Source organism: Podarcis liolepis (assembly GCF_965112155.1).
Source record: "Podarcis liolepis genome assembly, chromosome: 1".
Classification (NCBI taxonomy): domain Eukaryota; kingdom Metazoa; phylum Chordata; class Lepidosauria; order Squamata; family Lacertidae; genus Podarcis; species Podarcis liolepis.
Window position 1 is genome coordinate 93,352,330 of NC_139554.1, and position 22,751 is coordinate 93,375,080.

Sequence of the window (22,751 nt, forward strand, 5' to 3'; positions counted from 1 at the left end):
GTAGTGTGGGCCATGCTGAGCTAGGCGGGCCAGTGGTCTAAATATATGGCAGTTTCCCATGAACCTTTCCAATGTTGCTTGAAGCACCTTTTCCACAGCCCACCTCTGGCTACTAGAACTGAAGTGCTTGAAGCAATGGAGTATTATGAGTTAAGGTTGGGGTACCTAGCTTGGCACTGGGTTTGAACATGCCCTCAATGGTATATTGATAATTCACACAAGGAGGAGGCAGATGCTCTGGCTTGAATGGCTAAAAATCATATCTGAAGATACCTGGGTGTATATTTTACAGAAGCTTAAGGATATTGTGAGAGAATGCCTGGAGAACACTGAACAGCTGTCGTTGAGCTCCATCTCCTTCCCAGCGCTTGGAACAGGAGGTTTTCAATTTCCAAAATCTGAAGTTGCTAAATTAATGTTTGAGGAGGTGCTTCAATTCAGTAGCAGGAAGAATTTGAAGTCCCTTCAGGAAGTTCGCTTTCTCTTGCATCCAAATGATAAAGACAACAAACAGGTAATGTGATTGCTTTCGTGTCTTAAATAATTGTTCCAAATGTTGGTTTGCAAATACTATACTTGATAATATTAAGTCATTTTTTTGTCTCCAGTTCTAGAACTGTGTTCTGTTCCTACATGGGGGGGGGGGGTCGGATCTCAGAAACCTTGGGGGTAACGCTTTGGTTTTCTTTCCAGGTCTTCTCACAAGTGTTCTCTCAAGCTTCTGGAATTTCCATGGGTGTTCCCCCGAGTGATGGAGACAGTACAGGCAAGTTGACTTTTTCAGTTGCAGCCGAATTCTGATCTCTCTGGCCCTCTTTGATGATGAATAAACAGCTACATGTGAAAATGAATTTGGACTGTGGCTTTGGGAGAGGAATTTTAACCCCATTTCCCTTTCCTCTTTTGAAATTGCCTATCTCTTAGGGAGCTAAGAGGAGCTTCAGTCAGGGAAACAGGAAAGAATTGTTGGCTCCTACTTCCCCACTCAAAATTACCTCTCTTCAGAAGCTGCAACAGTGCTACCTCAGTTCTCGAACAAAATCTGTTCCAGAAGCCTGTTCGGCTTCCGAAACTTTCAAAAACCGAGGTGTGGCTTCCCATTGGTTGCAAGAGCTTCATGTACTCAGCAGAAGCCGCGTCGCACATTCGGGTTCTGAAAAATGTTCAAAAACGGAAGCATTTACTTCTGGGTTTTCGGTGTTTGAGAACCGAAACGTGTGACAACGGAGGTGTTTGGGAACCGATGTTCCACTGTATTAACATTTTTTAAAATTGTGTTAGTTTCTGGTTACTGATCTTTGTGTTGCTTCAACCTTCATCTTTTGTAGCAAAATGAACAGTTTTCTGCATTGGTTAAATTCTCCTGCGTCTTTGTTCACTCTCAGGTTTCTTTGGGCCTGTTTCAACCCCTAGTTTGGGAATTCATGAAATGCAGATTGGATCAGTTCTATTTCAGATAGTAACAGGAGACATCACAAAGGAAAATACAGATGTAATTGTAAACTTAACAAATGCAACATTTGATTCCAAAACAGGTACTGAATTTCAGTTAATTTATCTATTGTCTTGAATTTATGTTGATGATGATTTAACTGGGAAATAGGAAAAATCATTTTAATATGCAAACACGTTGCTGGATACGTGTGTGTATGTTTGCGACATCCACTCAGATAGCTGTAAAATGGGATCAGAAGATGGATTTTATCTAGCATCACTATACTACACTGGTTCAAACTATAGTATACCTATAATGCAATGTCTAATGTGATTTCTGACAAGTTTGACATGTAAGTTATAGAGATGTAATTTTAAGCATTTGTTGGTGTTACTTGCAAAAGTGAGCTGAGTTTTGAATAGCTTTTATTACCTACAGTAATAAACTGTCTCCCTCTGATTTTTGAAGGTGTCTCCAAAGCAATTTTGGAAGGTGGCGGACCTCAAGTTGTAGCAGAGTGTGCGCTACATGGTATGACACGACAAACGGTCCGATTCAGTTAGATAATATTTGAAGTTCTTTCATAGAGAGGAACTGCTCATGTCTCATTGTAGATTTGATTGTTTCCTAATCAGCTGTTATAGGGAGTGGGGTTATTGGGGCTAGATGAATCATTATGCTGTATAATATGCAGTTGTAATCTGTAGTTTCTCGGTGCTGGGAAGATTCTAGTTATCACAAGATGTGCATTGGCACATTCCCAACTAGAAGGATGTTGCATGCTAGCACGAGAAGCAGAATACTGTTGCCTACTGCATAATACTTAAAAAGTATAATGGGGAGGGATGCAGTGTGTATGATAGTACCCACACTTGAGTTGGCCTGCCTTTTGGGGGGCATCTGCTGACAGGAGAAAGTGTACATTGTGCATTAGGGATAACCATTCTCAATTCCCTAAATATGATCTGGATGGGGCATCCCATGTACTTTTAACACAGAGCTCTGGATATTATACACTTGTTTCTCTTCTCTTCTCTTTCAAAAACATAAACCAGTGTGCAATAGCATGCAGCTGAAAAAACCATCTAGGTACACAATAGGGTGATCTATTACCAAATCTTTGTGCTGTAGGGCATAGCTTTTAATGAAAAGTAAGTTTTATCTATGCATGCAATGCTCTTGGATCCCAGTTTTCTGCTATTTTGTGGCAGGTCATGGATAGCCATTTTCAAAAGTCTGGTGACTTAGGCAGTTTTCAGCAGATTTGCCAGGGATCTCTTGGCATACTCTTCTTTTGGCTAGAAAACCTGAAGTCAATCAAATGCTAAGAGATGTCTGTAACAACACAGGGCCCACACCATACACCATATGTTTTGATCGACCTTGGTAGCCAATGTTATTTGCGGTCATTGCCTTTCCCTTCCGCAAGTTCTCTTAACATGCACAAAGGATTGGGTGGGGATGGGAAGCCACCTCTCAGTTTCTGTGTGGCTTTAGAGACACTTGGAAGCAGCTTCTAAGTGACTCCCAAACCCAGTGGTACATAAATTCCAACTGACTTTGTGGCAGGTGGGTGGGGTGGCCGGGCTGTGTTTTGCTGTGGACTGCTTCTGATCTCTCTTTGGCAGCTTCTGACCTTTCCTAACTCCTGGCACTGAATGTGAGTTAGCCTGGTACAAAATGAAATGTATGTCCTCTGTGCACATAGCCAGAAAATGTATTGGAGGTATCTACCCAGCATGCAATGGGACCCCCCAAAATATGGGCAATGTGCAGAGAAAACTTGCTTTGCTTGAGACAATGAAGGGCAGACAGTTGCCAGAGAGAGATTCCTAGTTGGTGCTGGCCACCTGCAAACCATCTCTTTCGACCTGCTAATATTTGTGATCTATGCCAAAGGCATTTCATTCTGCAATATGTCATTCACTGACAATGAACAACTACTGGGAGTTTAGACTTGTGTTGATTAAGTATGAATATACAGCTTGTCACCCCCCCCCCTTTTTTTTAGGCTCACAGTCTCACAATGGATTTATAACCACGCAAGCTGGCAATCTGGTCTGTAAGAAAATAATCCACCTTGCGCCCAATTCTGATATAAAAAATCAGATCACCATAGTGCTCAGTGAATGTGAAGCAAAGAAGTATACATCTGTTGCCTTCCCTGCAATTGGAACAGGTTTGCAAATAAGGTTTCATTTAAGGAGTGAAGGGCAGAATTCTAGTGGAAAGTTTCACCTATTAATAGGTCACTGTTGTTAAGGCATTTGAGTTCCTGGAATAGATTTCAAAGGCAATTCTAGTGGGCTGGCTGCCCGTACACTGCCAGGCCAGGTTCAAGGTTCTTGCATTAATTCACAAAACTTTAACCAACTTGGATGCAGGATACCTTAAGGATCACCTGCACAGTTCATATCCACCAAGAGCCACATGTTCAAAATTGCTCGATCATGCAGGCAATGCTGGGATCTTGAAATATCAACAGAGCAGTTCAGAATAGCAAAATAACAAATAATTGATGGCAACAAAGGTCCACATTTAAAGCAGCATAATTAATGGAAAAACACCGCCTGGTGTGGAGAGGACTACAGGTGGCAACATCATTTCTTTTCCTATCATTCTGTTTGGCACCATTGCTTTTCTGCTGTGCTTTCCCACCTCCTCATTCCAGAAATGACAGAGGGTTGCTGCAGCCATAAGGGCTCACACACTTGCATTCTGTTACCATATGTTCCCGTGTATAAGACTAGGTTTATTTCCTTAAAAATCATGGTAAAAAGTGGGGGTCATCTTATACCTTGGTAGTGCATAGGGTAGATGTTTCATTTGTTGCTGCCACAGCTGTCAACAACTATTGTGCATGTTATTGGTTGCTGCATTAATGGGTGGTGGTGAAATTTCTGAAATTTCCTGAAATTTCAGTCCCCCCAAATAGGGAGCATCTTATACATGGGGGCATCTTATACATGGAAAAGTATAGTAATTTGGAAGAATGTTTTCTGTGGGGAGAGCTGGAAGACAAGTGGTCTAACCTGTCTGCTGGCCATATGGAACTTGTGATGGGCATTTGTTTCGCCTCATTAAGGTGCTCTTTTTTAACATCAGATGTGGGGGAAGGAAGGAGCTATGGGGTTCACTCCTTTGCTCAGCTGATTATTGCTGGTCAGCCATGTTGAACTGGTGGAAGGAAATAGGATCTTCTATATTTTAAAATGAAAGTGCAGACACTTACACTAGCACCTGTTTGTGTTTTCTTTTGTGAGATGAGCAGCCCCTCTCTATTTTGTGCATAATGCATTTATTCTTCTCTGTTGTGTTGGATACAGGCCAGGCAGGGAAGAACCCAGCAGATGCAGCTGATGACATGATTGGTGCAGTTGCTGACTTTGTGGGCAAAGTACCACTGCAGTATTTGCAACTGATCAAAATAGTTATTTTCCAGCCGCATATGCAGAATGCTTTTTATGCCTCTATGAAAAAGAAAGAAGGTAATGCATTGCCCACCTCTAAATCTGTGTTTTCTAAAATTAAAGGTAAGTGCAGAGGGTTATATCCTTCATATTCCTGGCACAATGTCTTGTAATATTTCTTTGGCATATTTAACAGAACGTCTCTTTCTCTGCAGATTTTATCTCTGGTAAGAAAAAACCCCCTGGAAAGAAACGTCAGTTGGTTGTGGAAACCAAGGTGGAGGTTGCCGTGTTTGAAGTCTGTGGAGAAAGCAGAGAAAATGTTCAGGAGGCCGAGTCCTGGTTAAAGAAAATGATTCTTCGGGAACAGACAGAAAAGCTTATCTCTGATGAATCAATAGATTTGTTTGGTGATGAAGAAATTAAGGAACTGAACAACCTCCAGAAAAGACTGCATATTGCCATTCAGCTGGAAAGAAAGCAATCTCCACCTTTCATTCTCGTATCGGGCATTCCTCGTGATGTCCTGGAAGCCTACTCACAAATTGATGACCTGGTCAAGAAAATTAAACGTGACCGGGAAGAGCAATCCAAGGCGGAACTTGCTCACAATTTGGTCGAGTGGCAATATTCCACAAAAGGGAATGATTTTGCGCCTTTTGACAAGTTAAGCAATCTTCATTTGGAAGATGCTAGAATGAGTAAGAAAAACACTAAGGTCCAAATTCTCGGAAGGAGCTACACAGCAGACACCAGAAAAATGTGCGCTGTGGATGGCCAAGGAAAAACTGTAAACATTAAGCGCATTGTAAAGGAGGAAGGTAATGAGGGGCTTAACTAATCAAGGCCTAGGTTCGTGCCTGATTTCCTTTTGGGTGTGTTGGATTCCCAATAGTGCAGGGATGGGGAACTTTTTCACCTCAAAGATTGTTTTCCCTTCTGGGGGCCACATGCTGGTTTGGCATCACCAAAAGCAAGAGTGGGCTAAGCAACAAATGTATGTAACTTTTACCTCTGTCCAGTGGGCTAGTTTCTGCACTCGCTCACCTATTCTTCCCTATCCTCCCTCCAGAGAGTCAAGAGGCGTTATCAGAGCTTAAGGACCACTTTCTATCCAAGCAAAAACATTTGGAATGGGAAGTGGGGTCAGTGAGGGGTGTGGCCTGGAAGGAGAGGGTGTGGCCTGGGCAGAGTTCTGAGGGCATGGAATGTGGCATTTGGTCACTAGGCTTGAGGTTCCCTACTACTTAGTTGGTGAATGTGACCTCACTAAAATACCTCCCTCAGGAAGTAACAGCAAGAATCAGCTTGCTCCTGGGTGCTGGAAGGGATGTGGTGGCAGTTGATGGCATGAAACAGTAGATGCCTTCATAGCTCAAATTCCCAAACTCTAGAGCTTAAAACAAAACAAACCTCTATACATTGGTACCTCAGGTTACATATGCTTCAGGTTACAGACGCTTCAGGTTACAGACTCCGCTTACCCAGAAATAGTACCTCGGGTTAAGAACTTTGCTTCAGGATGAGAACAGAAATCGTGCTTCAGCGGTGCGGCGGCAGCAGCAGGCCCCATTAGCTGAAGTGGTGCTTCAGTTTAAGAACCGACCTCCGGAACAAATTAAGTACTTAACCCGAGGTACCACTGTACTTATGCACATCTTTAATTTGTAATGTCAATGTCGGGTCACCAGTGTATTGAGGCTGTACCCATAAAGTCTTCCCTCGGCACCTCCAAGGCCTCTCAGCCCTCATTCTCACTGTTCCCTTGGACATACAGTGGTGAGGGCATTTACTTTTTTTCTCCTTTGAAAAGTCCATAGAGCAGGAGGAGGAAGTTGCAAGAGTGCCACTCTTTCCTATTTCCTCTTTCAACTGTTTGTATTTTCTAAGCTTCAGATTAATTTTACTGGGTCCAACTTTTACTTAGGTCACTTGGGAAAAAGTTTGTGTGTTCATGTTTTCACTCTTTTTGCCTCTCAGGGTGGGGTTGAAGGGTGTTGACCCAAGGGAAGGGGAGGGGAGGGACCAGAGCGGATGGCTCCTTCAGCACACAAATAGCCAAATGTGCTCACACTTTGCAGGCGGACCGTCAGTACCTGTCCCTACACAATGGGAAGATATGAAGGGACATCGTGTCAAGATGGTTTTGCTGCAACCTGCAGCAGCAGAATACAAAGAAGTTGAAAAGAAATTCCGGAGTAGCTGCCCTGCAAACAAAATAGAAAAGGTGAAGTATGGCAGAGGCAACAAGCTCCGGGAGCATGTTCCCCTTACAAGCATGCATCATTGAGTTGTATCAAAATGCTGTACAACGTTGTCAGACCCTCATGTAATATCCAGACACACAATATGTCCATGCAACTGAAGAGTGTGCATGCGTAAAAGCTGCCATAGTTAGGACATCCCCTTTCCTTCAGCTACAATTCCTATTTACATTCAGTTATATGGAATAACTGTCCATATGCCCTCCGGAATGAATTAAGTGCTTAACCTGAGGTACCACTGTATGTGCATGTTGACATAGTGTGTAGTTGTGCCCTTTTAATGTTCCAACGAGACCTATAATCTGTTTTTACAACCAGATACTGTCTTTGCTTTTTCTTAATCTCTCTCAATGCTGTATTTTCTTTGCAACTTTTGTAGATTGAGAGGGTTCAGAATCCTTACCTCTGGAAATCCTACCAACTCAAAAAGCAGGATATGGATAAGAAGAACAGCCATAACAAAAATGAACAGATTCTGTTCCATGGGACTCCTGCTTCCACGGTGACCCCCATTAACCACACTGGATTTAATCGCAGTTATGCTGGAATGAACGGTAAGTCAATCTGAAATTAGGTAACTTTATAAAGGAATGTGATAGCGAGTGTGATTTGCAAACCGCTCTAAACAGCAGATAAATAAATACCTCCCATTCAGTAGTGAATGATCCCCTCTATATCAGAGTGGGGAACCTGTGTATTGCCCCCATCAAGTTGTTGGATTCCTGTTCCCATTAGACTCAGCCAATATGGCTGGGTCAGTAATAATGGGAGTTGTAGTCCAACAACATCTGGACAGCCACAGGTTTCTAAGTTTGAAAAAAACGGGAACTTGCTTTCTTATAGCCAAATACCTTTTAATGTCTTTTCAGAAATTAGTCTTGCTATTTTGAATAAGACTTTTATACAGGAAAGCAAAGGAGGTGCGAGAGACTTCAGTTGGAACACCTTTGAGAGATTCAGTGGAGAATTCTGCCTTAAAATAAAAACGAAAGGAGATGTTAGCTGAAGTATTGGAAAGGAACACATTGTATAAAGAAACAAAACATGTGCCCATGTGGGAACTGTGGGTAACATGTATGCCATCTTGGTTCCCAGATGGAGGAAAAGTGAGATACAGTGGTACCTCGGGTTACAGATGCTTCAGGTTACATACGCTTCAGGTTACAGACTCCGCTAACCCAGAAATAGTACCTTGGGTTAAGAACTTTGCTTCAGGATGAGAACAGAAATCGTGCTCCAGCAGCACAGTGGCAGTGGGAGGCCCCATTAGCTAAAGTGGTGCTTCAGGTTAAGAACAGTTTCAGGTTAAGAACGGACCTCCGGAACGAATTAAGTTCTTAACCTGAGGTACCACTGTATAAATGTAAAAAACTAAGTAAATCCCTCTTCCAGTTGATGTGTTTTTATACAAGACATTTTTCCATTTAAGGAGGAAAATGGTTAATGTACCTAATTTTTTGCCTTCAAAAGCAGGAACTTGTAATAATAGTAATAATAGACAAAAGTAATAATATAATAAAATAAAAGTAATAGCAGTAATAGTAACAATATAATATATTCATATCCCACCCTTCTCCCGAGTTGTGATTCAAGGTGACTTAACAATATTTAAAAGCATCATTATAAAATAGAATTAAACTAGTTAAAAGACAATAGTGAAAATACATCAGAAGACATATAAAACCAGAAATTAAAACACAGAATGCCCTGAGCACACAGACCAGTGATCAGCATCATCTGCAACTTAGTTTTCAAAGGCTGTCTGAATAGGAAGGTGTTAATTCTGTGTCCAGGGCGGCTATCTACCAGCTCCATCTGGTACGCAGGCTGAGACCCTACCTGCCTGTGGACTGTCTTGCCAGAGTGGTGCATGCTCTAGTTATCTCCCGCTTGGACTACTGCAATGTGCTCTACGTGGGGCTACCTTTGAAGGTGACCCGGAAACTGCAATTAATCCAGAATGCGGCAGCTAGACTGGTGACTGGGAGTGGCCGCCGGGTCCACATAACACCAGTCCTGAGAGATCTGCATTGGCTCCCAGTACGTTTCCTAGCACGATTCAAAGTGTTGGTGCTGACCTTTAAAGCCCTAAACAGCCTCGGTGCTGTATACCTGAAGGAGCGTCTCCACCCCCATTGTTCAGCCCGGACACTGAGGTCTAGTGCCGAGGGCCTTCTGGCGGTTCCCTCATTGCGAGAAGCGTGGTTACAGGGAACCAGACAGAGGGCCTTCTTGGTAGTGGCGCCCGCCCTGTGGAAGGCCCTCCCTTCAGATGTGAAGGAAATATGCAGCTATCCTATCTTTAAAAGACATCTGAAGGCAGCCCTGTTTAGGGAAGTTTTTAATATTTAATGCTGTATTGTTTTTAACATTTGATTGGAAGCCTCCCAGAGTGGCTGGGAAAGCTCAGCCAGATGGGTGGGGTATAAATAATAAATTATTATTATTATTATTATTATTATTATTATTATTATTATTATTAGAGTGTGTGTTTTCATTTATTTAATAGAGTTAGCTGCTTGTCTAGTGTATTAAATAGCTTTGCAGATTAAATGTGGTTGTAATGTGTTTCTTTTTTTGGCCTCAGCTGCAGCGATTGGAAATGGGACCTATTTTGCTGTCCATGCAAGCTATTCTGCAAATGATGCATATTCCAGACCAGACGCCAATGGTAGCAAATATATGTATCTTGCTCGGGTTCTTACTGGGGATTATTGCACTGGAAAACATGGACTGATTACTCCACCACCAAAAAGCATTGGAGGCGTTGAAATTTACGACAGCGTGACTGATAACATGGCTAAACCAACAATGTTTGTCATATTTTATGATTCTCAGGCTTATCCAGAATATCTTATTACCTTCAGAAGATAAGTTGCTTTTGCAGCCGAAGACCCATTGTGCTGCCCCCCCCCGATAATCTGAAAATGTTTTTTAGAAATTACTAGTTTTTGAAATTTCTGACTAATTGGTTTAGCTATGCCTTCCAAAGACTCAAATAATTTTGACTGATATCTAGTAAAGCTTGTGACACGCGTTCTGAAAGTGTGCTTGAAGTCAGGTAGGGTTTGTACAACTTGGTAACTTTAGTGTAGGTAGAACTGACTTGAACAGAAAATGGTGAAATTAAAATAGGGTGGGTAATATGTTAGAACCATGTGTGCTGTCATCTCATAAAGGCAATGGGTAAAATATATCAAGGGTGGTCTCCGATGTCTGCCTTTCCCTATACATTCTTCAATGTTCTACTCGGTTTGGGTGGAACTGCGCATTGCACATGGATACAAGCCTCATTGACTGTTGCTTCCAGGGATAGCAGTTGCAGCAGGGCAGAGAACCTCATCTTTGCTCACTGCTCTTTACAATTGCATCTTCTGTCCAGTCCCTTTCCCTGCTGCTCTCTATAGAGTTGGAGATGTGTTGCTCTAAAAAAAAAGATGGTTAAGAAATAGCTTTTGTTCGTGGGCTGGTGCAGTAGCAGCAGAAGTTACAAAGCAGCCAAGTAGAGCTTTGTAATGTAGGTACATCCTTACTATCTTTGCTAGTTCTCAGGAAATTTTGAGTGTCACCACTGTGCCTCCCATCCACTTTTTCAGATTGTTGTGCCTATTTGCAGTGACTTGTCTATGCTGTTCAGATCAGCAGCCTGCACTACCAATGCAGAGTGGCAAATGTTGTCAACTGACCAGAAAAAATACCCAGCCTGGGGTTACTTCTGTGTCTTTGGCAGCAATTTGATACTGAGAAATCAGCAGGTGAGGCGCTTCACTGTATGAAAATTATCTGCACATCAAACAAAGGCCTAATCTTAAGAGAATGGGACATTTTTAAAGGGCAATGGATGATTCTTACATCTGAGGCTTTAGAAAACAGTTCAGCCTCCTGTGAGAAAGCATAAGAGTGCGAACAAGGAAGAGAGTACATTTCTAGTAATGTGTACGTCCAAGTGCCAATATGCATATTATGCAGACTACATGAGAAGCAACCATCTCTGCTTGTAGATACCTGAACTCTCATGTCAATAGGCAAATAAAGCTGAAGGGCATTGCTATCAAGAAGAGGAAAGAAAACACTTCTCAAGCTGTGGCTTTTTAGCAGCTTCCAGAGGTGGCTCTAAGAAGTTTTGATTCTGTTTGGGTATGCATAGAGTATGGTGTCCTCTCACACTACAGGTGTGGCTTCTGTTCTTAGCAATATTGTTTTATATGGTGTACACATGAACTATAATGGAGTTGTCAGACTGAACTGTCAATTCACATCCCTGTTTACAGTTCTCTCTGCATCTATATGGGCATACATACTGCCACCTTAGTCAATGCTTCACACCTTTTGCCATAATAAACTTGCTGGACTTTAAAGTATCGCACAAACATTTGTTGCTTCTTCTTAGCAGCCAATATCCCTTGCTATTATTTTCAGCTGCTAGGACAAAATTAGTCAAGTGCTTAGCTAACTCAAGGCAGATCATTGGGGGCAGACAGCACTAGGCCTAGGAAGATGCTTAAAAGGTATTCAGAGCAGTCCTTAAATATACCTCTTTAAATTCAGCCCAATAGCTGCCACTTGCAAAATTGTTAGCTTTCTTCTGCTGCCAGGTTATACCATTGTGTCATTAACTAATTTTGGTTTTGTCATATTTCAAATGCCTGTATTATGTGATTTCTGCTACTGCGACTCTCCTTAAAATTAGTTTTAATCTTGCCTCGCATGTAAATTTATTAAAGGTTATAAAAATGCTCAATTTGTCAAATATTTGAACTTGTCATAGCAATGTTGTTTGTTTCAATCACAAACTATTTCAGAGTGGGCGTTTGTCTTATTGCTGCTCCTCGCTGAAGCTGGAAATGCCACAAACCACAACTGTGTGCATCATCACAATGACCTAACACAGTATTTTCCTCCACACAGTCCGCCGCCAGTCATTGGCAAGGTTGAGGCACATCACTCATTTTTTTTGGCCTAACTGCAAACCATATCAAGAGAAGTGGAGTCCATAATGTTATAATAAAAATGTTGATATTTGCCCTTGTATTATTTTGTAAGTTTGTCGATTTCCCCCCCATCACAAGTGCTTTTTTTTAAAAAAAAGTGAACTAGCACTCTTGGGTTTGCCCTATGCATCCTGTTAAATGTTTTGGCCTCTATCACTTAAAGCAGAAGTTACTTCATGATCCTGGCTCCAAGCCTCCCCATTTATTGTAGAGGTAAGGAAGTTCAGTATGGCTTTTATAGGAAGAACAGCCTGAATGCAGCCCCAGTTCAAAACAAAAACTTCCAGAATGGCACGAAATCTTTCATTCCATTTCTTCTTTTTTAAATCATTTCATAAAACATTGCACCATTCCTCTTATGAATCACAATTCACAACCTAATCTAATTCATAATCGGTAGCATGTCCCCCAAATAAGCAATAGGAATTCTGACCATTTTCTATCTTGCTGTTACTGTTGTGTGATTCTATTTTTCTGGTATGTTAGATCAAGGTACCTTTACTTAACTAGTATTCTTCTTTTCTTGCTTAAGTAGTTCTTTCAATCACTACTGAAATGCTTGAAGTTAATGTACATTTTCTTGTCTTTTGCATGTTTATTTATCTTGCAAATTGTGGCCCCTGGAAGAATATCACATGGGTAAGAGTTCCCCATTTGTGCCTGCTGGCCCAAAGGTTGAATTTTGGGTGTACCAGGGGCTGAGTCACAAAATGGCTCCCTCCCATTGTGAGAAGGAAACCATCACCATCACACGACAAAAGACTGAAGCCCTCCCTTTATGGTCTTGTTTGCTAATTACCATCATATTAAAATGTGGTGTACCCATTTTAGGAATTGTACGCTATTACTCTTCAGCATTTTCACTTTTAAAATTAGTTACTCCACCCTCCTTTAAAAACAGCAAAGCCATGTTAGCAGGCAAGAAAATCTCACCTACTCCCCAAAACTGGTCAAGGAAAGATCTTTAAAACAAATGAACAAAAAAACAACACCACAGAAACCATTTAATTAGCATATAGAATTTTATTTCCTTTTAAGTCACATTTAACAATTTGCTGATGAATATACTTTAACCTTGCCAGTTTAGTGGCAGCAGCAAGCTAATAGAATCTGTTGCCTCATGTCACATTACATTGTGCTATGTGCCATAGAGTGAAGCAGAAAATACACACAAAATGTACTGTGATGCCTTCAGGCTGGTGTTAAATGGAAAGAAAGAAAGAAAAAATATTGCTCAACCATTTGATTTTCAAGAGGGGGAGACCGATCAAGGACATAGTTTTAATAGCCACTTGGGTTCCAGATTTTGACATAAACTGCAACCTTAAAAAAAAAAGTAGTAAACTTGGGTTGAACACTATACTTCAGTCTGCAGATAGCATTTATCTAAGTTTTACTCTGAGTAGACTCACTGAAATCCGCTAATGTAACTAATTTAGGCCCATTAAGAAAATTTAGTATGGCCCTGAACTCACAAAATGCTGAACCATTTTTATTGGTATGCTTTTACTTAAGAATCTTCACAATGCAGAGAAAGAAGGCAAAGCATAGCCCAGTTCTGCTAAGGTGAGGAAAAACTAAACTTCGTTCCACCCAGTTATGCTGCAAGTGGTAGCAGTAGCAGTAAGCACATAAGAGAGGAAAAAGTGTTTAATAGCCTAATCACGCACGCTTCTACTTAAAACCGAGACCAAGTGACTTCAGCAGAACTTTGAAAATCAAGGTCCGCTGCAATCAATGGGGCTGGGCTCCATGAAATGTGGTTCGGTCTACAGCAGCTGTGTGACACTTGTAGCCCTCGATATGTTAAACTCCAACTCCCTCCAACATGGCAAACTATCACGGTTGATGGAAGCTGTACATCTCATGGGCCACAGGTTCCCTATCGCTGGAATGACAGCTTTACTTAACAGCACTGCAACAGATTTTTAGCAAGTTATTCAACAAGTTATGCAATTCAGAATTTTGTACTGGATAAGCAGAAAAAAGCACCCATAAGCTAAATCCAATTGGCACATCTTTGGACTGGTACAGATTCTGGACAGTCGACTGAAAGAGCGCTCATTCAATTCCTTTTGCCTTCAGTTCTTCTCGAACACGTTTCAGGTAATCTGGATCAGGGTAGCCAAAACTAGGAGAGAAAGAGTTTTGTTTGTAAACCAAGCAATTCCCCAATGAAGAGAGGTTGTTGTCTAATATATCTATCAAAATACTGCGTACTCAAATATTGGAGAAACAGTGTGCTGACACCACGGTGGCCCAAGAAAAAGAACTCTGCAGGAATCTGCAGTTATTTTGAGGTGAGGATTTGAATGTAACATTTGCACCTTGGTTTTATGAATACAGTGGTACCTCAGGTTACATACGCTTCAGGTTACATACGCTTCAGGTTACAGACTCCGCTAATCCAGAAATAGTGCTTCAGGTTAAGAACAGAAATCGTGCTCCGGCGGCGCGGCAGCAGCAGGCCTCATTAGCTAAAGTGGTGCTTCAGGTTAAGCACAGTTTCAGGTTAAGAACGGACCTCCGGAATGAATTAAGTACTTAACCCGAGGTACCACTGTACTTAAAGAACATGTACACAACATGCGCCTCATAGGGGATGTGTTAAGTTGGGGAGAATGGCAGCTTGCTGCTGCAGCAGCTTTCCACTCTCTTGGTGGCCTTGAGTGCAGGAGGCCTATAGGACAAGTCAATTCCTAGCCAAGCGGTAGGAAGTTGAAGTAGACTAGGCCCAGGGCTAGACACAGGACTGGATTATTGTGATTATTCAAAATTCTCAAAAGAAATACTATGTACATTATATATACTATTGCAGTTGGAGAACGTGGCATGCCTCCTGAGCATGCAATTAACAGACAAAACCTGACTTTGCTGTTTGGGTCCTGCAAAACAAATATCTGAAGCTAAGATTGTGAAATGTGAAAAAAAATGACAGATCACTGTCCAAAACACTTCTTCCAAAATGGTTCCTATACTTGAGTGAATCTGCATCCAACAAAATCAAAGCTAGAACGAGATTACATTGAGAAATGCATCATTGGCACTTAAAACAAACAAATACAACACACCTGCTTGCCCCTCCATAATAGTTAGTTTTGTGGTGAATGTCATTCCAGGTAACAACATTTTTTACACCGGTTGTACGTGACTCGCCAACTGTGAAAATCAACTTTTGATCAAAGGCCCGCTGAAGCAACTTCAAAATTTCTCTTCCTTCTGGGTTATCAGGTAAATATGCTGTCCGATGTGCACCGATGAATGGTCTTCCAGGATTTGGGTGGCCTTTCTGCAATGCAAAGGTATTAAAATAGGCAAAGCGTTATACTTGACTTGCATGAAGCTCAGCAAATGTCAGGGAAGCACTTCTGCTGGATCCCAAGTGTTTATCTAATCCAGCATCTTGTTTCCAACAGTGGTCAGCCAAATGGTTCTGGAAAGGCTCCCAAGGATGGCATCAACAAACAGAAGGAAGCCATCTTCTGTGATTCAGAGGAATCCTGAGAGTACCATTTAGCTTCCATAGCTAACAGACTTCTTGTCACCACACCTTGGGGTAGTGACTCTGAGCATTTAATTGTGTTGAGCTAAAGAATTACTTTACATACATACATACATTCAAAATTTACAATACATCTTCAATCAATATATCCTCTCTACAGACACCTCTGTGATGATGGTGGAATTAAAATATCCCCGTTCATCAATAAAAGAGAAAAAGGGAGACCAGATCGTGTCATATGTATCTTTTTTGGAGATGCCTTTGATTATTCGCCGATGGTATGTGCACTATCACATACCAAAGAATTACTTTTTTGTGCCCCCAAACTGCTGCCACAATCAGCATCTTTGGTTGTGACTTTCCCATGTTTGTGACAGAAAATCTGTTGACATCATTCATCATTCCATATGCCTCTACCCCAGAAAAGGGCAATCTGTGGCTGTTGGCCTAATTTCATTTAAGTGGCAAGGATGGACAAATGGGAAATGGCAGGTTGTCCAGAAAGGAATGTGGCCCTTCAGCAGAAAAAGATTCCCAAGCCATACCATAGAAGGAAGATGGGGAAACCCAGCCAGATGGGCAGGGTATAAATAATAAATTATTATTATTATTATTATTATTATTATTATTATTATTATTATTACAGTGGTACCTCTGGATGCGAACAGGATCTGTTCCGGAGCCCTGTTCGCATCCTGAGCAGAACGCAGCCTGTGTCTGCGCGTGCCACGATTCGCCGCTTCTGCGCATGACGTCATTTTGAGCATCTGCGCATGCGCGAGCGATGAAACCTGGAAGTAACCCGTTCTATTACTTCCGGGTCGCCACGGAACGCAACCTGAAAATGCTCAACCTGAAGCATATTTAACCCGAGGTATGACTGTATTATTATTTTATATTATAGCCAGAATGGCTGGGCTGAATGGAACTGCTGGAAGTTGCAGTCCAAACCATCAGGAGGGCAACAGGCTTAGCCCCATGGTTGAGTGAGACAAACCATTCAAGTTCTGTGGAAAGAGAACAAATGTTCCTGATGCAAGAAAGGATGTATGTGGAATAATGGCAGATTCTGCAATTGGGGTAATTTAAGCTCCATCCTGTTTATGGCTCTGCTGCTCTTGCCTTCTGGAACTCCCAAACCCCGTCCCAACAGTATGTCACCAGTGCAAGTTTTGCCTCTGCATGCAGCGATATAAAGTTTTCTTAAAAGGATATTATGAGCAGATATAAGGTGGGGCTGCTCATACTCTCTCATGCCATTCCAATCCCTCTTCAGCCCCCAAAGTGTTCCTTGCGACTTACCGTTTGAATGCCATCAGGTATGTAATATGAAATTTGGATGGTACCATATCCAGCATAACCAGGAAGTGACGCTCTAGATTTCTGGATGTTCATTGTCCCTGGTGGTTGGTTTCCTTCCACCTTCCCATAGGCCACATTACACACAGGGCAAACAGGCTTGTATTTCAAGGCCAACTCAATGCACTCAATACAAAACTCATGCTTGCATTTGGGCAGCACTTTCTTCTGGTGGATTTTGTCCATGCAAATGCTGCACACATCCTCTTGTTTGACTTCCATTTCCTTTGACTCCTTTTGCTCCCTGGGAGGAGGGGAGTGCATTTTGGGGGCCCCGTTTTGCTCCAAATATGCACCTTTAGTTTCTCTGGAGCTGGAACTAGGACCTATACTTCCTACAGGTGGATCAACATCAGTTTCCAGAAATCGCATGATGTGCTTTTCAACAGAAAGCACATGCTCCGGAATACCGAATAGAATTAGATTATTTTTCTTTGATATACGCATTGATACTCTGGGATTTTCTTTTTGCAGTGCTGAAAAGAACATGTCTAGTTTTCTTTTCTGGGCCTCAAGAAGATTCAAGGGGATGACTCTTTCTGTGAGCTGGGCTGAAATCATCTGATAAAAATGGACAAAGCTCTCATAGGCTTGTAAACATGAATCTGGGTTTGGATAGTTCCTATGCTTAAAGAAAACATATGCTTTCTGCATGCTGAGAACAAACTTTTTCTGTGACTCAGTATTGTACTTTCGGTTTATATATTCAATTTCTTTATCCAATTCTGGTTCCAATAATTTAAATGTCTTAAGATCAAATCCGGTGTCAGTTTTCAAAGGGTAAGCTTCAGATTTTTTTACCAACTCTCCTGCCTCTAATTCCCCTATTGCGCCTTTAGCAGCTGAAATCTCCTTTGCAGGGCCACGGAGAACCAATGCATTTCCCTCTGTTTTAACAAGGATGCTCTTGAAATTGAGGTTTATAATCTGCTGTGCTTTAGCCATCTGGTGGCTGTCAGCAAAAGACATTATCTCCTGTTTCAGATCTGCGGTCACCTTCTGAAACGCCATGACAAAATTATGCTGAGCTTTCTCTAGGAGGCTAGGGTCCCCAACAGAAGAGAAATGTAGAGAAGCCAACCCATTTTCACATTCTTGACTAGTCAGCTTTACACTGAACTTCTGCTCCAGTTCATCAACTTGTTCCTTGCAGGCCTGGCTGAAGTATTCAAAGATAGCTGAAGGAACCTTGATATCACACACATCTACATCTACATCATTCTTCCTTCCTTCCTTCCAATCATCCATGGGCATCTCTCGCATAGTTTTTGGCCCTTTAGGGTGTGAAGATTCATTGCTGCGGTGGTGGGGGCCTCCAAGGAGCTTCTCAAAATGACGGTGTAACTTCTCAATGTCATCATAATCTCCTGATACCTTTTCTATGCCAGTCTGCCCTGAGCGCGCATCTATTTTTAAGGTGGGACAGACAGTGGTCACCTGACTTCTCTGCTCTTTTGTGAGCAATTCAGTATTCAAAGTGGCAGATACGCTAAGAAAGATCTGAAAACAAGAAAAAAGAGAGAAACATTCGGTTTTATTAACACACATGCACACAGGGCTTCGCCAAATGTCCTATGTACTGAACATCCGTCCCAATTTGCTTGTACAAGACTTACACGGAAGTTAGATTCTTCAATAAAGACGAGACAAATTCATTCTGATTTGTTTATGGGAAGGTTATATGACAATTAGCATTTGTTCTTATTCGCTTGCGCGGTGTTTATACCTTTCCCAGTTTTTCCTTCTTTTATTCAATGGTCAACTGCCTGATATTAATGATTCAGTTGTTATCAAATAAATGGGTAAAAATAGCCAATTGAAGAAAACAGTAAAGATGCAGTTAACCAGTATTGGAAAAAGAGGGGCTCAGCTTAGGCGTTCTGAAGTTCTAGGCCTTGGTGGATTCTTACCTTTCTGGTCATGCTTTCCAGATCACCTGCATATTTTTCAGTCAGCTTTTGCTCTCCAAAATCATTTGGAAGTGGCAGAGTGCTTGAAGCAGAAAGCGAGCCGGCTGCTGAGCTCTTCAAATAATTTGCAAGTGATGTTTCTGTCATATCCATCATTGACACCTCAGAATCTGGAAGGATATTTATCTTTACAGATCTTCCAGAAACTTCTATGAAATGAGGTCCATGGTTCTTCACTTGTTGCTTCACTAAATTGATTCAAATAAGAAATGTATGTTATTGCTATTTCACTTATAATGATACTATGTCACATTTTTGCATTAAGATATCTCAAAGCAGCTTACACGATAAATGTAAAACATATGTACGATATATCTGTTTTGGTGATATTCATATTGCACGCCTAAGAAAATTTAATTCTGAAGCCACAGTTACACCAGGTGATATTTGATCCCACATAAGCCAGTGTAACTCAGTCAAAGCCAAACTCCCTCTTACTCTTCAGAATCTCCCATTTTCTGTCCTAAAACAACTTCCCAGGCAATAGACAAATCTCGACCTGGCTGACAGGATTTGCTGCGACTAGTCCCTTTTTGAACACAGCTATATGGAAGCGAGTGATGTTGCTTAATTTCCAAAACCAGAGAAGAGCTAGATTGCAGCCTCCCATCTCAAAAACCTTCCTCACCCTCTTTTCCTAAGTGTCTGGCAGCTAGTTGAAACAGTCCAGTGATGAGGGAAAGGCACTCTGCATATACTCCATTCTTTCAAGACGTTGGCTTCATTTTCTTTCACTTCAAGGTATTTCCATGAGATCCCCGGCCTAATCACTTATTATTATTATTATTATTATTAATACTTATATATCACACAACAAGCATTGAATGAAACAAGCAAGCAATACAAAACAGGAAAAAATGCAAAAACAAAATTACAAGGATGTAAACATAATAAAATAATCTGCAATCAAAAATACAAAACAATATGCTCTTCCAAAAAAGGGAAAGAACGAAAAACAACACCAAAAAAAGAAGAAAAGGAAAAAAGAAAAAAAGAAATTGACTTCCAACTAACTCCATGTGGATCTTTATTCCTCATATCACTGGTTGTCTGTAATGATTAAATTTTTGGAGAATTATTCTAATTACCTGTGAGATTTTCATTCTAAACTAAGCCACGTATGAATCTGGGAATTGGTTCTCTTCATATAATTTATAAAGACTTCCCACTCTCTCCTTATTTTCTCATTAGAATAATTTCTTATTAAACTCGTAAGTTTGGTCAAATGACAGTTTAAAAAACTCATTCTTCTTTTCTTGGTGTTATGTTACTTTTCCAATGTTCCTAATCATTTCTCTAAATGTGCTTGCCAACTTCTCCCTCCCGGCTTTTTGGCAGGGCTCCAGGGCCTTTAACAGTTAAGCCAGGGATCTAACTCCTTTTCCAGGGATCTAACAGGTGAAGCTTAACCCCAGTATAGAACCATAGCTGTCAACCGTCCCTTATGTGGCGGGAAACTCCCTTATCCCAGTGCCGTTTCCCGCTGCTGTCCCGGATTGATTATGTCCCTTAAGTTTCCCGGGTTTCTTGCTCTCCTGGCTCGGGAGCGAAGCAGCGGCTCGGGGTCCTCCGCCTCGAGAGAGAGCGCACGAGCTGCCATGTCTCTGTCTCTCCCCTTTCCCCCTGAGGGGCGTGTCGTGAGGAGACGGGTGGTGGCGGGCGGGCAGGCAGCCCCTCTCTTGCGAGACTTCCGCCGCGGTGCCAGGGGAAGCTGGAGGCGGCAGTGGCTGAGGAGGCAGCCTGAGGGAGGACGAAGAGGAGGGGATGGGGAGGGACACAGAAGGGCGGCGCTTCAGTGGCTGCCGCGGTGCCGCAACTGCCTCATGCTGGGCTCGCGGTTGGTGTGGGCGAGAGTCTCCCTCCCTCCCTCTCGGGCGGGGAAGGGCCGATGGAACTCCTCGCACCAGGACAACGGCAGCCCCAACGTGCTGCTTAGCATACCCTCCAACCAGTGCAGCATCTTAATATAGTGATTTCCCCCTCTGCACCCCTTTCATAACTCTATTTTTATAAATCATTTGTCCATCCATAGATCAAATTTTTACTACAAGTTTTCTGTCAATCCTACCAATGTATGTAACTCTTTACAATAGCTATTCTTTATTACAGAGGTCCTCTTCCTGGTTTCTAATTCTGCCTGTAAGCTTTGCCATCTCGAAGTCATTCATCAGTCTTGTCTGCCCCTCTTCTTTGGTCAGAGTTGTAGACCCTTAGGATCACCTGGTCCAACCCCCTGCAAAACACAGTCAGTGGCAGCAAAAGCAGCATGGCTCCATCAGTGCCGGATTGATGTATAAACTAAGCAAAATCCCTTATTTGGGCTGCTGATCCCTTATTTTCGAGGCTGCTGGCCCCTTATTTTCAAATCTGTAAGTTGACAGCTATGATAGAAACTCAAGAGATAGGGAAAGCTTTAACCGCAAAATTTCTGCCTGTCGTGCAGCTGTTGGGTGGATCAGGATGAATTGGGCGGGGGGGGGTGGATCGGGGCGTGGAAGGCAATAGCAGACGAAGCATGGCGAAAAGGGGGATTCATACTAAGGGCAAAAAGGAAGAGAAAGCTGGAAACTCAAGGGAGCTAGGCGAAAGTGGAAACTCCTTCCCTCTAGCCATTTATCCCAACTTTGCTACAGAGAAAGGCCATGCCCAAATGCTTGGAGCCAAGTAACTGAACACCGCCCCGTCGGGGCCTCTGAAGCCTCCAGTTACCTTCCTCCGACAGGAACTGCACCGCATAGACGTCCCGCTCACGATCCAGAACTCGCACTTCGCATTCGCCGCCCCCGGAGCGTTTCCGGGATTGGAAGTGGCTTTGCAGCTTGAACTCGAGCCTCCCCCTCTCTTCAGGAAGGAGAGAGAGCTGCACGAAGAGCGGAGCAGGAGCGCCGGCCATGGCGGACCAAAGCAAGGGGGCGAGGCTCGGACTTTCACTTTCGGTTCTTCGCCAACTCCCTCGGAGGCGAGCCTGCCTCCTCCTCCTCCTCCGTTCGGGCGCGCCGGAATCCGCCGCTCGGCTCCAGGCTGCGTCGCCGCAGCGCCTCCTGCCGGCCCATCCCTGGGAGCCGAGAAGCGCGGCGCTCTGACTCGGCGGGTTACGGAGGAGGAAGGTTGGCTGCGATGGGCAGAAGCTCAGCCGGTGAGACGGGCCCGGCTCAAATGACTTCGTACATTGAATTGCTCCTTAGTACCTCTACTTTCTCGTCTCGGAATTGCTGAAGCGAATTAAGGTGCAATCCTATACTTACTTATTTAGGGATAAGCGCCACTGAACCCCGCAGGAGCTTACAAGTAGATACTATGTATAGGGTTGCACTAGCATACCCTCCAACATTTCTCCGATGAAAATAGGGACGTCCCATTCCATCATGGTAATTTTACTACTTATACCCCCCACATCTGACTGAGTTGCCGCAGCCACTCTGGGCAGCTTCCAATTTGTATAAAAACATAATAAAACGTTAAACATTTAAAAAAACTTCCCTATACAGGATTGCCTTCAGACAGATCAGGGGGCGGATAACTCCAACATTTCTCCAATTAAAATAGGGACATCCTAAGGAAAAGTGGGACATTCCAGGATCAAATCAGAAACCGGGACCGCTTCTCTAAATCAAGGACGTCCCTGGGAAATAGGGACACTTGGAGGGTGTGCACTATAACTCCTTCCACTTAAATCTAGAGTCGTATAGTGCTGGTAAAAGGGGGTGGGTGGGAATGCAAAATAATATAATCTAAGAATTTTAACGTTGGATGGGACTCCAGGGATCACCTAGTGCAACCCCCTTGCAATGTAGGAATATGCAGCTGCGTACGGATCGAA

At 42.6% G+C, this 22,751-nt stretch overlaps 2 protein-coding genes across 2 annotated transcripts in view; one reads left to right on the top strand and one right to left on the bottom strand.

Moving 5' to 3' along the window:
- PARP14 (poly(ADP-ribose) polymerase family member 14) overlaps positions 1–11,846 on the top strand; it is a 51,333-nt gene extending 39,487 nt beyond the window's left edge. The window contains exons 18-27 of the mRNA XM_083471205.1: positions 293–514; positions 694–766; positions 1,386–1,535; positions 1,904–1,966; positions 3,447–3,614; positions 4,762–4,968; positions 5,061–5,666; positions 6,927–7,072; positions 7,489–7,663; positions 9,697–11,846. Of these exons, the coding sequence (XP_083327331.1) occupies positions 293–514; positions 694–766; positions 1,386–1,535; positions 1,904–1,966; positions 3,447–3,614; positions 4,762–4,968; positions 5,061–5,666; positions 6,927–7,072; positions 7,489–7,663; positions 9,697–9,983 (2,097 nt within the window). The 3' untranslated portion in view covers positions 9,984–11,846. The remainder of the gene's footprint in view (positions 1–292; positions 515–693; positions 767–1,385; positions 1,536–1,903; positions 1,967–3,446; positions 3,615–4,761; positions 4,969–5,060; positions 5,667–6,926; positions 7,073–7,488; positions 7,664–9,696) is intronic.
- Positions 11,847–13,103: 1,257 nt separating this feature from the next.
- Positions 13,104–21,937, bottom strand: DTX3L (deltex E3 ubiquitin ligase 3L). The gene is made up of 5 exons (XM_083489458.1): positions 21,641–21,937; positions 18,872–19,119; positions 16,905–18,461; positions 15,172–15,389; positions 13,104–14,231 (listed from the first exon to the last, which is right to left on the bottom strand). The coding sequence occupies exons 1-5, from the start codon at positions 21,822–21,824 to the stop codon at positions 14,162–14,164; spliced, it is 2,277 nt and encodes a 758-aa protein (XP_083345584.1). The 5' UTR covers positions 21,825–21,937; the 3' UTR covers positions 13,104–14,161.
- Positions 21,938–22,751: the final 814 nt, after the last annotated feature.

Coding starts and splice junctions, on each gene's coding strand:
- DTX3L (XM_083489458.1), bottom strand. CDS start 21,824: ATGGCCGGCGCTCCTGCTCCGCTCTTCGTGCAGCTCTCTCTCCTTCCT. Junction 18,462..18,871: donor TGGAAAGCATGACCAGAAAG/GTAAGAATCCAC, acceptor TCTTGTTTTCAG/ATCTTTCTTAGCGTATCTGC. Junction 15,390..16,904: donor TACCTGATGGCATTCAAACG/GTAAGTCGCAAG, acceptor TTTGCATTGCAG/AAAGGCCACCCAAATCCTGG.